This window comes from Equus asinus, chromosome 29 (assembly GCF_041296235.1).
Source record: "Equus asinus isolate D_3611 breed Donkey chromosome 29, EquAss-T2T_v2, whole genome shotgun sequence".
In the NCBI taxonomy this organism is placed as follows: Eukaryota; Metazoa; Chordata; class Mammalia; order Perissodactyla; family Equidae; genus Equus; species Equus asinus.
This window is the reverse complement of record NC_091818.1, coordinates 34,389,633-34,406,276: the sequence shown is the minus strand read 5'-3', so window position 1 is coordinate 34,406,276 and position 16,644 is coordinate 34,389,633. Positions and strand designations below refer to the sequence as shown.

Sequence of the window (16,644 nt, the reverse complement as noted above, 5' to 3'; positions counted from 1 at the left end):
GACTAGAAGATGCACCTTCTAATGCACCACACTAGTAAAGCAGTGGCAGAAGCTTGGACATGAAGTACCCTTGAGCAAAGGTTCCCATGCTATCTAGTCCAGGGCGTAGATGCCTCCTCTCAGGCAGAAGCCTGCCACCAAGACTCATGTGAAACAGGCTCCTGCCCCAGACTGGCTGCCAGAGCAAGAAGGACGGGGTTTTCCTAAAGGCAGTGGAACGGAAATCTGACAGTGTAACTGCCATTTCCAACAGAGAACACAGCACAATCAGGGCCCGCAGGGTCTGGGCCATCTCTGGGCGGCCAATCTCCTGATCTGCAGCTTCTATCTGAAACAGCAATGAAGGGAAACTTGGGGGTTTGGAACTGCATCATCAGAAGATAACCAAGAGGCAGCCCCTCAGCTGACTTCTTAATAACACAGGGAGTAATTGACTGTGCCCAAGTGATAGGTATGGAGAATACTTTTTATGTGTAGTTCTCTCTTTAAAAGTTTTTCTAAAGAGGGTGAAGTGCTTTGATCACGTCCAGGAACTGACACAACAACAAGTGGACTGATGTGCAAACATTACTCCCAGGGGACAGACAGTTCTGGTGGGTGGAAAGCGTTTGCACAAAGCAGCAGAGATTGGAATGCCTGGAAGAAGCCCTTTGAGAGCCTGGCTGGGCAGGAGGCATCTCTGCAGAACAGAAGTTCACAGAACATCGGGTCGGCTCGCCTCGAATCTGGAGGAGTTGGAAGCAATTACTGAGTAAACGAGTTAGAACTTAAGCAGCGGCTGCACTATTGCTCAGGCCCTTCCGGCTTAGGAGTATGGTTTGATGAAACATGACGGGTCCATACAGGCAATTCTGCACTTGACTAGAGCGACCCACAGGGATCATCTTCAGCTCTGGGTAGCTGGTGTTGGAAATCAGGTGTAATTCATCTTGTTTAATTCCTGCCGCCCCACTCCCAACTCAATTCCCTTACCCGTGATGAGCTCATTAGGCCTTAATAAGCCTCAGCTGTGAGGAAATGCTGGCTGGAGCAGGGACGCCCTGCGCATGTTTATTTACAGGCATCCTTGGGTGCTTTGCGAAGCCACCATTCTCCTTCCAGAGCTCTGGAAAATGAGACACCAGAAGGTTCCACGACTTGATTCTGATCACTCCTCAAAACTAGTAGCTGTCCTGGAGCTCAGAGCTGAGACCACACTGCCTCTCTTCTGAAATAAAGGCCAAGCCCCTCGAAGTCTCATGCATCTAGAGATTCTAAAATGCTCTTTCCCCAATAAGTGCACTTTGCAGGCTGCTCCTGGAAGCCGAGGCCAGGCCCCAGGAAAGCACACAGCACTCCGGGATCCTGCTGCCACTGGACTTCGGAGCACTGTGTCTGGGACCAGGCCAGCAACTGAGGGGAAAGCAAGGCTTGCCTTTTAAACCAACTAGATGCTACAAAATGAATAAAAATATCTTCTACAAGATTTGAAATATGTGTACATACAAAACCACCATCGCTCCATTCCATGGCGAGAGGCAATGTGCCCCAGCAGGGCTGGCCCAGGCCACGTGCAGTCCCACTACCCCCGCAGGTAGGAGCTGCGTGCAGGCTCCCGCCCCAGGGCGTTGATGTGCGGGATGGCTCCTGCTGCAGCTGCCAGCTTCTCGCTGAGCTTCTGGTTCACCAGCTCCAGGTGGCGGCTGTTCTTCCGTGCCTGCCGTAGAGACCTCTTCACCTTCTTCACCCGGTCCCGGAGCTGCCGGTTCCGCTTCTCCAGTGTGGCCACCTTCTGCTGCAGTTTCTTGACGTGGTCCTCCTCCTCGAACAGGGCTTTCTGCACCGAGGAACACATGAGCTGGGGAAATAAACGCCAGGGAGGGACAGGCAGGTGAGTTTCAGAAAACCTCCCCAGGTAAACATCCCTGGGTGCTGCCAAGTGCCCGGCAACCAAGACCCTGATATCACCAACAGCCCTGACCCCAGGGCGAGGACATCCCTCATGACGGCTTCCTCCGTTCACCCTGTGAATCCCACCTTGACCTCAAATACAAAACAGAACCCCTCTTTTGCTTCTATAGTTGGGTTCCTTGGATGATTTTGTTTTAAGATATGCTGAATATGTGTCACTCATATCAAAAGGGAAAGAGTCCAGTGAATCAGAAAAACACCAAAACCTGAAAATAAAAATATACAAAGAATATGGATAGTTCACAGGAAAGGAAATATACATTTCTCAAACATACAAAAAGAAGCTCAGCCCCACTCATAATAAGATAAATGCTGGGGCTGGCCTGGTGGCACAGTGGTTAAGTTTGCACGTTCTGCTTCTCGGCAGCCCAGGGTTCGCTGGTTCGGATCCCGGGTGTGGACACGGCACTGCTTGGCACCCCATGCTGTGGCAGACATCCCACATATAAAGTGGAGGAAGATGGGCACGGATGTTAGCTCAGGGCCAGGCTTCCTGAGCAAAAAGAGGAGGACTGGCAGTAGTTAGCTCAGGGCTAATCTTTCTCAAAAAAAAAAAAAAAGAAAAATGCAAATTAGAGCCCAAATAAATTGCTATTTTTCACAGATTGGTAAAATCCGAGTCAGGATGTGGGGAAGCAGGCACTCTCAAACTGTGGGTAGAGTGTAAACTTCCATAAAGAGCAATTTGGTGACCCCTATGCAACTGCAACTGCATCTACATTTTGATCTAGTCATTCTGGGGCTTTATCTCATGGAAATACTGCTATGTGTGCCAACTGCCACATGCACAAACATGATAGTATTTGTTATAGATACAAGAAGACTGAGGAGTGATGTTAGTATTGTGGCAGCATAAAATGTCCTTCGTTTTTGTCCCCCCCCCAAAACCACCAAAATTTGGCACCTATCCATGAACAACTGTCTTTGGGAGAGCTGTGGGATCCAGCAACCTTACGTCTGGGGATGCAGGAGGAGTGTCACCACCCATATGTCAGGTAATGGGGAGACAGACCTCAGTCCCAGCTGTGGATGCTGCAGTGGGTTGTGAGCCAGCTCCAGCCTCTCTCAGGCAAAGAACCTCAGCAGGTATTTCTCCAACAAAGATACACAAATGGAAACAGGTATATGAAAAGATACACAACACGACTAATTCTTAAGGAAATGCAATCAAAGTCACAATGAAATACTACCTCACACCTGTTAGGTTGGCTATCATCAAAAAGATAAGAGACAGTGTTCTAGTTCAAGATGGTGACATAAGAGGATCCTGGACTCACTCCCTCCCACATACAGAACAGTCTCCTCTGAAAGAAACCCAAAACTAGGAAAGTGACTTCTACATGCTGGGCAAATGAGAAAAACCCCACATTGAAAGAGAGGCTGAGACACAGTCTCACCATAAAGCCCTGGGTGTCACAACCCAGGAGAAGCAGGGAACTCACAATGCTGAGCTTCTGCCTGAGCAGTGAAGGATTTGGACCCCACATTGGGTACCCCAACTTTTAAGATCTGCACCTGAGAAGCGAGTCCCCAAAGAAAGCCTATGGGGTTTGTGTCCACAGACCCACATGGCTATAGTGAACTGAGAAATAGTTCTTAAAGGGCTTACATGCATGCACTTACCCACCCCAAGGCCCAGCACAGGGGCAGCTGACTGAAAAGCACCCAGTCTTTCTTTGAAGAGGCCCTATTAGCTTATCTTCATAGTTGCCTGCAGCCCGAGGGGCAGCCTTCTAATTAAGCACACATCTAGGAGCCAACTGCAACCCTCTCCAAAGACTGAGGAGGCTGATGGGTACCATCTTCATGTTCTCCCTCTGCCCTACTGTGGGTTGCCAGTGTCTCCAAGAAAGGAGCTTGTGTATATGTCTGGTGCCCCAGCTTTTGTGGTTGCCGAACAGAGGACACATCCCTTGATAGCCAAGCTCCAGTGGCCAGTGCAACTGTGTTCATGGGTTCAATGGGGTGAATACAAGCAAAGAAACAGTTCTTGAGAGCTTGTTTGGAGGTTCTAGCAGGGGAGCAGCTACTCATATACCAAAGAAAAATCCTCCTCCATTGGAGAAGGTCATCCTCTTCAACTGAGCAAACAGATTCAGGAATGAAAAACATGGGGTGGTGAGGGAGGAAGGGGACACCTCCCTAGCCAGCCAAACCAAGCCTGGCAATCAATGGGGTGAGAGATATCACAGCCAGATCACCCTTACATCCTCAAAGAAACACTTCCTAAGTGGTTATTACCCCAGGGCTCAGTGCAGACGGAGCAGACAAATGACTAACTCCCAGTTTTCCCCTGAAAGAGGAATATCTGCATACTTTAAAAGCTGCTGCTTGAGGGTTTGGTTTCCAATCAGCCTGAACCTAGGTGTTGACTGAGATCATCCCCCTCGGGTCACTGACAGCTCTTGGCACACCCTCAACTACTGGGAGCCACTAAGATTAAAGTAAGCTGCACAGACAATCACAAAGTTTTGAGATACAACGAAGAGCTAGGGCAAGGCAGAATGACAAGGTTCATTTCCTACAAGAGGCCAGTCCTTCAAGACAGGGAAAAGTGGCTGTTTTATGTAGAAACTAACACAGAGAGGCAAGGAAAATGAAGAAACAAATGAATACTTTCCAAACAAAAGAGCAAGATAAAAACTCAGGAAAAGACCTTAATGAAACAGAGATAAGTGACTTATCTGATAAAAAAAAAGTTCAAAATAATGGTGATAGAGATGCTCAGTGAGCTTGGGAGAATAATGCACAAACAAGTGAGAATTTCAACAAAGAGATAGAAAATATAGAAAGTACCAAATAGAAGTCACAGAGCTGAAGAATACAGTAACTGCACTGAAAAATACAATACAGGGGTTCAACAGCAGATTAGATGAAGCACAGGAAAGTATCAGTGAATTTGAACACAGGGCAGTGGAACTCACCCAATTGGAGGAACAAAAAGAAAACAGAATGAAAAAGAGTGAAGATAGCTTAAAGAACTTATGGGACACCAGGTAAACCAACATTCACTATAGGGGTCCCAGAGAAGGAAAAGAGAGAAAGGGCATAAAACTTATTTGAAGAAATAATAGCTGCAAACTTCCCTAACCTAGGGAAAGAAACAGACATCCATTTCCAGGAAGCCTAGAGAGTTCCAGATAAACTGAACCCAGAGATGCACACCAAGACATATTATAATTAAAGTGTCAAAAGTTAAAGACAAGAAAAAAAAATCTTAAAAGCAGCAAGAGAAAATCAATTTGTATTTACAAGGGAACCCCCATAAGACTATCAGTAGATTTTTTTAGCATAAACATAGCAGGCCAGAAGGTAATGGCATGATATATTCAAAATATGGTGGTTGGGGGGGGGGGGCGGGTGGTAAAACCCCCTGTCGACCAAGAATGCTCTACCTGGAAGAACTGTCCTTCAGAATTGGAGGAGAGATAAAGAGTTTTACAGAAAAACAAAAGCTAAAGGAGTCCATCACTACTAAACTGGCCTTATAGGAAATGTTAAAGGGAGTTCTTCAAGCTGAAACAAAAGGGCACTAATTAGTAAATAGGAAAACATATGAAAGTGTAAATCTCACTGGTAAAAGCAAATATATAGCAAAATTCAGAATAATCTAATGTTGTAACTGTGGTGGCTTAATCACTCATAAAGCCAGTATGAAGGTTAAAAGATAAAAGAAGTAAAAATAACTATAACTACAATAATTTGTTAATGGATACACAAGAAAAAAGATAAAAATTGTGACATCAAAAACATTAAATGTGGGGAGGGGGAGTAAAAATATAGAGTTTTAGAATGAATTTGAAAATAAGTTGTAACAACTTAAAATAGACTTATAAATAGAAGTTGTTTTATGTAAGCCTCTTGGTAACCACAAAGGAAAAACCTATTGTACACAAAAGATAAACAGAAAGGAATCTAAGCCTACCACTACAGAAAATCATCAAATCACAAAGGAAGAGAGCAAAAGAAGAAAGGAATGAAGGAATTACAAAAAAGCGGAAAACAATAAACAAAATGGCAATAAGTTCATACCTATCAATGATTACTTTAAATGTAAATGGACTAAATTCTCCAGTCAAAAGACAGAGTGACTGGATGAACAACAACAACGAAAAACAAGACCCAACTACATGCTGCCAATAACAAACTCACTTCAGCTTTAAGGACACACACAGACTGAAAGTAAAGGGATGGAAAAAGACATTCCATGCAAATAGAAACCAAAAGAAAGCTGGGGTGGCTATACTCATATCAGACAAAATAAACTTTACAACAAAGACTGTAATAAGAGACAAAGAAGGCCATTATATAATGATAAAGGGATCAATCTAACAAAAGGATATAACATTTGTAAATATTTATGCACCCAATATAGGAGCACCTAAATATATAAAGCAAATGTTAACACCTAAAGGGAGAAATATGCAGCAATATAATAATAGTAGGGATTTTATTACCCCCCTTTCATCAATGGATAGATCATCCAGACAAAAGATCAATAAGGAAATACCGACCTTAAGTGACACATTAGACCAGATGGATTTAACAGACATATATAGAACATTCCCTCCAAAAGCAACAGAATACACATTCTTCCCAAGTGCACACGGAGCATTCTCTAAAGTAGATCATATGCTAAGCCACAAAACAAGTTTTATTGAATTTAAGAAGACTGGAATTATATCAAGCATCTTTTCAAACCACAATGGTATGAAACTAGAAATCAATTATGGGACGAAAACTGGAAAATTCACAAATATGTGGTGATTAAACAACATGCCACTGAACAACCAATGGGTCAAAGAAGAAATCTTAAGAGAAATAAAAATTTACAACATACCAAACTTATGGGATGCAGCAAAACCAGTACTAAGAAGGAAGTTCTTAATGTTAAATGCTACGTTAACAAGAAATATGTCATATAAATAACCTAACTTCACACCTTAAGAAACTAGAAAAAGAAGTACAATCTAAGCCCAAAGTTAGTAGAAGGAAGGAAATAAAGAGCAGAAATAAATTAAATAGAGCCTAAAATGACAATAGAAAAGATCAATGAAACTAAGAGCTTGTTTTTTGAAAAGAATCTAAACAGACAATCCTTTAGCTAGACTCACCATGAAAAAAAAGAAAGAAGACAAATTCAGAAATGAAAGATGCGATGTTACAACTGACACCACAGAAATATGAAAGATCATAAGAGGCTACTATGAACAATTATACACCAAAAAATTGGACAACATAGAAGAAATGTATAAATTCCTAGAAACATACAATCTATCAAGACTAAATCATGAAAAAACAAAAAATCTGAATAGATTGATTACTAGCAAGGAGATTGAAACTGTAATCAAAAACCCCCAACAAACAAAAGTCCAGGACCAAAAGACTTCACTGGTGAACTCTATCAAACATTTAAATAAGAATACAAACCCTTCTCAAACTCTTCCAAAAAGCAGAAGAGGAGGGAACACTTCCAAACTCATTTTACAAGTCCTGCATTACCCTGATAGCAAAACCAGACAAGGATGCCACAGGAAAAGAAATTATAGGCCAATATCCCTGATAAACACAGATGCAAAAAAACCTCAATAAAATATTAGCAAACAGAATTCAATAATACCTTAAGAAGATCATACACCCTGATCAAGTGGGATTTATTCTAATGATGCAAGGATGGTTCAACATCTTCAAATCAATGTGATATACCACATTAACAAAATTAAGGATAAAAATCACATGATCATCTCAATAGATGCTGAATTTTGTCAAATGTTTCTCTACGTCTATTTATGATAAAAACTCTCAATAAAATGGGTATAGACAGAATGTACCTCAACCTAATAAAGGCCATATGTGACAAGCCCACAGCTAACTTCATACTGAATCATGAAAAGCTAAGAGATTTTCCTCTAGATCAGGAACAGGACAAGGATGCCCACTCTTGCCACTTTTATTCAAGATAGTATTAGAAGTCCTAGCTGGAGGAATTAGGCAAAAAAAAAAAAAAAAAAAAAGGAAACAAAAGGCATTCAAATTGGAGAGGAAGAAGTAAAAATGTATTTGCAGATGACATGATCTTATATAGAGAAAACCCTAAAGACTCCACCAAAAAAACCTATTAAAACTAATAAATGAATTCAGTAAAGTTGCAGGATACAAACTCAACGTACAAAAATCGTTTTTTTATCAGTGTAAAGAAACACAATGAGACAGAAATTAAAAATACAATCCCCTTTATAATTGCATCAAGAAGAATAAAATACAGGGCCAGCCCTGGTGGCCTAGGGGTTAAGCTTGATGTGCTCTGCTTTGGCAGCCCAGGTTTGTTTCCCCAGGCATGGATGTACACCACTCATCTTTCAGTGGCCATGCTGTGGTGGCAACTCACATATAAAAACAAGAAGAAAGAGGAAGACTGGCAGTGGACATTTGCTCAGGGCAAATGTTCCTCAGCAAAATTTAAGAAACAAAAAAATAAAATAAAAATTTAACCAAGGAGGTGAAAAAGACCTGTACACTGAAAACCAGAAGACACTGATGAAAGATATTGTGTGCCTGTGGATTAGAAGAACGTTGTTTAAATGTCCATATTTTCCAAAGCAATCTACAGATTCAATGCAATCTCTATCAAAATTTTAATGGCATTTTTCACAGAAATAGAACAAACAATCCTAAAATTTATATGGAACTACAAAAGACCCCAAATAGCCAAGGCAATCTTGAGCAAGTAGAGCAAAGCTGGAGGCGTCATGCTTCCTGATTTCAAAGTATATTACAAAGCTGCAGTAATTAAAACAGATGGTATTGGCATGGAAACAGACACACAGATCAGTGGAAGACAACAGAGAGCCCAGAGATAAATCCGTACATATATGTTCAATTAATTTAAGTCATAGCGGCCTAGAATACAGAAGGGGAAAAGGACAGTCTTTTCAATAAATGGTGTTGGGAAAACAGGATAGCCACATGTAAGAGAATGAAACTGGACTAATATCATATACCATACACAAAAATCAACTCAAAATGGATTAAAGACTTGAATGTAAGACCTGAAACCATGAACTCCTAGAAGAAAACATAGGTGGCTTCTTGACTTCAGTCTTGGTGATTATTTTTTAGATTTGCCAACAAAAGCAAAAATCAACAAGTAGGACTACATCAAACTAAAAGGCTTCTGCACAGCAAAGAAAACAGCAACAAAATGAAAAGGCAACCTAACAAACGGGGCAAAGTAATTGCAAATCGTGTAACTGATAAGGGGTTAATATCCTAAGTATATAAAGAACTCGTACAACTCAGTATAAAAAAAAAATCCAATTAAAAAATGGGCAGAGGCTCTGAATAGACATTTTTCCAAAGAAGACATACAAATGGCCAGCAGGGACATGATAAGGTGCTCAACATCACTAATCATCAGGGAAATGCAAATTAAAACCACAATGAGATATCACCTCAAATCTGTTAGAATGGCTATAATAAAAAAGGCAAGAAATAACAAGTGTTGGTGAGGCTGTAGACAAAAGGAAACCCTTGTGCACTGGTGATGGGAATGAAAAATGGTCCAGCCACTATGGAAAACATTCCGGAGGTTCCCCCAAAAATTTAAACGAGGACTACCATATGACCCAGCATTCCTATTTCTGGGTAAAGATCCAAAGGACATAAAAATAGGATCTCAAAGAGATATTTGCATTCCCATGCTCAGGGCAGCCTTATTCACAATAGCTGAGAAAGGGAAACCACCTGTGTCCATCAACAGATGAATGGATAGAGAAGATGTGGTGTATATGCACAGTGGGATGTTACTCAGCCATGAGAAAGAAAGAATTCTACCATTTGCGACAGCACGGATGGACCTTGAGGGCATTATGCTAAGTGAAAAAAGTCAGAGAAAGACAAATATTGTTTGATCTCACTTCTATGTGGAGTCTAAAAAAGCTAAACTCATAGAAACAGAGTCGAATGGTGGTTACTAGGGGCTGGGGGAAATGGGGAGATGTTGGTCAAAAGGTACAAACTTTAGGTTACAAGATGGAAAGTTCTGGGTATCTAATGTACAGCATGGTGATTATGGTTAGCAATACTATATTCTATACTTTAAAGTTGCTAAGAGAGTAGATCTTAAGTGTTCTCACCCCCAAAAAGATGATTATGTGACACGATGGAGCTATTTGCTAATGCTATGGCAGTAATCACTTTGTAATATCTAAGTAGCATATCAACAGGCTGTACACCTTAAACTTATACAAGGTTATATGCTAATTATATCTCAAAGCTTGAGGGAAGAAAAAAGGATCAGAAACAATCTAAAAATGCCCATCATGAGAGGTCAATAAATTATAGTAAATCCACCTAATGGAAACATCCACCATCTTTAAAAGAACAAGGCAGTGCCACATGAATAGCATTGTAACAGTATCTAAGCAAGGTTGTTAATATATTAAGACCAAGGTGCAGAACAGAGCGGATCGTGTGACACCCAACTATAAAACATGGGTTCCATATCTATCTCTGCTGAAATATGCACACGCTATCTCTGGAAGAATAGATAAGAAACTGACTATGTCCAGGGAACAGAAGGGACAATGGTGAGATTTTCATTGTGTTACCTTTCATACTTTCTGAATTCTGTACTATATGCTAGTGTTACCTTTATTTAAAAAAAAAAAAATTTCTAATCTCCCATATCTCTCTTCTCCCACGTGTTCTAGATGCTACTATCAAGAGCTGCTTCCAAATTAAGGCTTGAGCAGCAACTTACCACTGCTTGGAAATATCCATTGATCCACCCCATACACACTGCAACGTAGTGAAATGTTGAAAAGCCAGCTGCCTTGGTCCTGCCTCTTCTGCTGCTGAGTAGTGTGACCTTGGCAACCTTCTTAAACTCAGGGAGGCGGGATCTGTGCTGCACTGGCCAGACCCCCCTTCAGGACTGAAGGAGTAGTTCCCCTAGCTTCTTAGAAGGCCGACAGCCCTCCTCTGAGTCTCTCTCCAGAATCTGCCCCTGACTTAAGAGAGCCAGCTCACCCCCTGTCACACCTCCTTCCCCAGGTCACCCACATTCAATGGCTGGTTGACACAAGGACACGACAGCCAAGTCTGTTCCAAGTCCCAACCTGGCACATCTCTGAAGGGCCATCCTAGCCTCAGCGTGCCCCATGGGGTAACCTATGGCCTTTGGGGAGACAGCAGTGCAGTCCAGCTTCCCCCTCTGCCCAATCTCGCTCTTTCCTCTCCTCCCCTTCTCTTCCTCAGGTATTGATGCCAGGAGCACTCTGCTAAGAAAAGAGAACAACTTCTTGCATACTACTCTTAGGTCAGGGTCTACTTCCCAGAGAACCCAACCTGCAACCCCCAGTCTCCTCCTGTGTGTGCTGGGAGAATAACTCATCTCAGACGGTTGTTTCAGGGATTTAAGGAGTTTTACATGTAAAGTGCTTAGAACCATACCGTGTGCTATGGTCTGAAAGTTTGCGTCCCTCTAAAATTTGTATGTTGAAATCCTAATGCTCAAGGTGATGGTATTAGGAGGTGGGGCCTTTGAGGAATAATTGGGTCTTGAGGGCAGAGCCCTCATGAATGGAATTAACGACCTTATAAAAGAGGCCTCCAGGGCTCCCGCACCCCTTCTGCCATGTGAAGATAGGAAGAGGAGTCTGAGACCCGGAAGAGGGACCACACTTGACCCTGCTGGCACCCTGATCCCAGAGTTCCAACCTCCAGAATTGTGAGAAATAAATTTATGTTGTTTATAAGCCACTCATCTGTGGAATTTTGTTTTGGCAGCCAGAATGGACTAAGACACTCTCATACATAGTAAATGTCCACTAAATCTTAGTCATTATTACAGGATCTCTGAAAACCCCTAACTTCTGTGATTGGACCTGGCCTCCAACTCCAGTCTTATTTTTTATCCTTCTGTTCACACACTTCTGCTCACCAAAGCAACCTGGCTCTTGTTGTCTCCCAGTATGTCATCTTCTTTCCCACCTCTGGGCCTCTGCTCTGCTCCTCCTACTTCCGGAAGGCTATCCTCCTCCAGCTCTGTCTGGCAATCCTATAACCATTCTGCAGGTCCACCTCCATGACGTTTTCCTTGGGGTCTCCAATTGTACATCATGTTTCCTGCTCCCATGTATGCAGAGCACCCTATAGCTGTTCATATAGCACTCCCCAAGCACCAGGCAGCACTGCCCGTGTCATATTGCAAACTCTTGAAGGCCTACTCCATCTTGGTCTTTGTAGCCTTGTTGCCCTGGCCATTGTAGACATATGATAAAAAATCTGAATCAAGTTAAGTGTTCCAACAGCATCTGTCATTTCATAGAGCTGGGGCTGCCACTATTACGGGGAGACACACATGCAACACTGCCCTCTTCTGGCCAAAAAGAGCCCCCTCAAAAAGAAGGTTGACACTGGAGATTCTGGAAAACTCATTATTTGTATTTATAGGACCAGATATCATCTATATAAGTTACTGAGGATTTAATATGGTCAAGTACTAGAATAAGCCCTTTATATTCGCTCTCTCATTAAGTCACTGTCTTTCTAAAAGTTACGGTAGATTCTTCAATCAAGAACAGGATGAAAGAGTCCAAGAAAGTCTATTATAACAAGAAGACTAGAGTTTTACATGGCTGTTTGTTCAAATTTTGAAAGGACAGAGTCCCATAATGTGCTGGAACATAACATCAAAGACAAGGGTTAGTCATGTTTAGGATGTTCTTCAAAAGCTGCATTTTAAAATAAGTAAAAGCAAACACAGTAGGATGCAACAAGATCTGTACTCTTGGTGGGACTTATGTGATCACTTCTAAGACATCAGCACTCTCCACAGTCATCCCTCAGACCAAGGGGCCAGCTGTACCCTACTCTAGGGAGCTACAGCAAGAAGATGACCACCTTGATGACAGCTTGAAGAAACCAAGATGGAACAGAGGGACACATGGAGAGAGAGTGTGGGTGGGAGGGGCAGTTATTAAGATGGGATGGACGGAATGACTGGAGGTCCTTAGTGAATGTCATTCTAAATCCTCTTTGATATGGGGAAGGTTTGAGTAGGAGCAGAAGGACATAGAAAGACTCCTAGTAACTTGTCCAACGTCACCATTAGCAAAGCTGTGCCCAGGACTCCTTCCCAGGCAGAAGGTCTTTACCTCTGCAGAAAAGAGGGCTATGCCTCCAAGAAGGGAGACCCTAGGCCCTGGGAATAGAGGCTAACCCTGTAAAATGATGAAGCCGCAGCCAATAGTATTTCAAGGAGGCCTCCTGAATCCTGGCCATCACCTCAAAAGAAAATTCCATCTCTACAGAAGAGCTGTGCTTTCAAAGAGGTGTGTTTAAGGAACTGTCCTTTCTCTGGAATGCTTTCCCAATGAAATCAATCTCTTTAGAAAACTGCTCTTAAAAAACATAAAAGGTCAAGATGCTATCTGCTCATTTAGCTTTGCGGTATTTTTTTAGCGAACTGAGAAGAGGAGAGGGAGAGGCTAGGGCAACCTGAGACAAGTCCTGCCACATTTTCTTTGAAGAAGAACCAAAGAGAAACAAATGGCCATGTCTGGGGGTCCTGAAGCAACAGACTCCTCACATGCAGGCTCATCCTCAGGTCCACATCACACCAGTTCTGATTGGCCAAGGAGGATAAAGCTGACATCTGTTGTCTCAGCACTCCATGCACTTGCCTTGGCAGGGTTGTTTTTCTCTGGAAAGCTCCATGTGGCCAGCGAGGTCCTTGCTACAGAGTAGATGGCAAGGCTGTCAGAGGGGAGCCTGCTCTTTTACTCTCAATAAGATAAAAGGTAGGATGCGATACGCATTCGTTATCTTTTGAAAACAACACTTTTTATAGTAATTTTTTGAAGAGGAAGAAGATGATCAGCCCTGAGCTCACATCCGTGCCCATCTTCTTCTACTTTATATGTGGGATGCCTGCCACAGCATGGATTGACAAGCAGTGCCATGTCCGCACCCGGGATCCGAACCAGTGAATCCCAGGCCGCCAAAGTGGAACGTGTGAACTTGACCACTGCACCACTAACACCTTTTTAAACTATGAAAGTACCATGTTAATTGCAGAGAAACTTTAAAAAATTATAGGACCCAGGGGCCAGGCCCATGGTATAGCAGTTAACTCTGCTGCACTCCGCTTTCACAGCAGGGGTTTGTGGCTTTGGATCCCGGGCATGGACCTACACCACTTATCAGCCATGCTGTGTAGGTATTCCCACATACAAAATAGAGGAAGACTGGCATAGATGTTAGCTCAGGGTTAATCTTCCTCTAGCAAAAAAAAAAGAGGAAGATTGACAACAGATGTTAGCTCAGACAGACTCTTCCTCACCAAAAAAAACCTCCAAAAACAAACAAAAAAAATTATAGGACACCAAAAAAAGATAGTTAAAGTCACCTGTAATTCTACCTCAGAGATTGGCACCGTTGAGGTTTTAATATATTTCTTCCTAGGATTGTTTCTATGGGTAGAGATATATAATCACTTTAAACACAACGGGAATCAGGCCATTATTAGATTTTCTGTTCTAATTTTTTCCCTTCAGCATTTCATCATGACTATTTTCCAGACATCCGTTCATACACTTCCACTGAGCATTTCATTGGATGCTGGTGGTTGTGCCTGGCCACCATGAGCTGCAAGACTGGATCATCAGTGGTTAATCCTCCTTTATCCTGATGACCACAGGCCAGTGGGGGAGGATGCCGACATGGGTGTCTTTGCAGCTGTGAGTCTCTGAGTGTGGCCTTTTGGGCAGTCACCTGTCTCCAATGACAGGACAAACCCATGGGGAGTCTCACACCTGTGCCTCTACCCAAAACCTTCCCATGTGTTCTCTGGTTTTCCCAGGAAGCTCAGGTGCTGTGGGAAAGTTTCACCATCAAGATCATGAAAGGTACAGGAACTGTGTCCATGTTACCATGTAAATCACCTCTAAATGATTTCTTTCAAAATCATTTCTAAGCAGTTTCAGCTTCCATATGTTCATTCATTCCAGCAAGAAGCATTTACTCTACCGTGCCTGACACTATAAGGTGCAGAAAGTTTTCTTGAATTGGTCTGAGATATACCAATAAGCTTTGTATCTAGCTAAACAAAAAGACAGTGTATTAAAAATTACTATTTCATGGCAGCAGACATACCAAATGCTCAGAGGATTCTTGCCTTCACAGCTGCTTTCAATTTAAATAACCACCTATAAAGACAAGACAAAGTGTCCTTTCTGAAATGTTAAAATTGAGGGAAGGCGAGTCCAAAAGCAACAACACAGACAAACAGCTTGCCTTTTTAACACTTTGTTCCTGTTCTTGGGATTCCAAAAAAGAGGACGAGGACAAAAAGGAAAGAATTAAAATCTAGAGCAGGGGTCAGCAAACCACGGCTTGTGAACCAAATCCGGCCCACTGCCTGGTGTTGCGAATAAAGTTTTATTGGAACACAGCCATATTCATTTGCTTATATATTGTCCTTGGCTACTTCCGTGCCACAATGGCAGGATTGAGTAGTTGTGACACAAACTGGTCCAACAAACTTATAATATTTACTATCTGGCTCTTTACAGGAAAAAAACTCCCAAACCTTAACCTTGAGAGGGACTCAAGGCAAACGGAGACGCAAAAGCAACAGCTGACAACTGGATGAGTTTGGAGGGAAAACAGCCGACAGCCAAAGAATGGAGGGAGGGCAAAGGACAAGAAAAGCACCTGGTACCCGAGTCTCCCAAGACCCTCACTGCCTACCCCTCAACCTCCTCACATGACTTTCACAACACTGATTTGTGGTTACTGCTGCGGGCTGCTGGGTCACAGCTCAGGTTCTCAGGATCTTTGTCAAGGATCCTTCCAACTCCATCTCAATGGACTGCTGCCATTTTCAAACCTCCAGGTGGAAATCAACAAGACAGCTCTTTCCAAAATGGCGAGCCAACTGTTTCTAAGATGCTCCGCCAGCGACACTGGAAAGATAAGCTTTCTAGAATCTACAAGTGTGCAGTGCTCAGGAACATCAACTGTCCGTGTGGAGATTAGGGGATCCCTCTGGTCATGCAGTTTGTCAGTTAGTTCTGAAAAGTTTACACTGCACTGCGTTTTCTGACCCCGTTGAGGGCAGAGGCCAAGATTCCTTCATTCTCTGTGTGATTCAGGAACTCTCGGGGTGGGGGGTCAAGCCCCCAGGCCTCAACCCAAGTTCTCCACGGTTCTCTTGGGGCCCTTCTCTTTGTTCCACCATGGTGTTAAAGCCCTAGACTAAGAAATGTGTGAGGAGGTGGGTAGCTGAGCCAAGTGAATGCAGAATGGTTTCTGGAACGACCTGACACTAACAGGCTGGATGATACCCAGAGCTACTGAAAAAGCTCACAAGCCATGGAAGTGACAACAGGGCAGTTCTTCTGAGGACTCTCTGGAGAAATGAGCTGAGATTCCTATGACTGTATTTGACTTGGCATCTGGTTCTTTGCTCCACCCAAAGTTTAAAGAGTTGTCTCCCTGTGCCAGGAGCCCAACAGCAGGGAGAGCAAGTGTCCTGGACAGGCCGTGGCTGGAAGGAGAGGAGACTGAGAACAGGAAAGGGGTCTGGGGCAGGAGGAAGCGAGGACAGGAGCGTTCTTCTCACTGGGCAGCACTGGCTCAAGGGGACGGAGCTCACTCGCCTCGCACGACTCTGCCTGGGCAAGCAGG

The 16,644-nt window shown here is 43.0% G+C and overlaps 1 protein-coding gene across 1 annotated transcript in view; it reads right to left on the bottom strand.

Moving 5' to 3' along the window:
• Positions 1–790: 790 nt before the first annotated feature.
• CCDC3 (coiled-coil domain containing 3) overlaps positions 791–16,644 on the bottom strand; it is an 81,760-nt gene continuing 65,906 nt past the window's right edge. Inside the window, exon 3 of the mRNA XM_014850189.3 lies at positions 791–1,837. Within this exon, the coding sequence (XP_014705675.1) occupies positions 1,562–1,837 (276 nt within the window). The 3' untranslated portion in view covers positions 791–1,561. The remainder of the gene's footprint in view (positions 1,838–16,644) is intronic.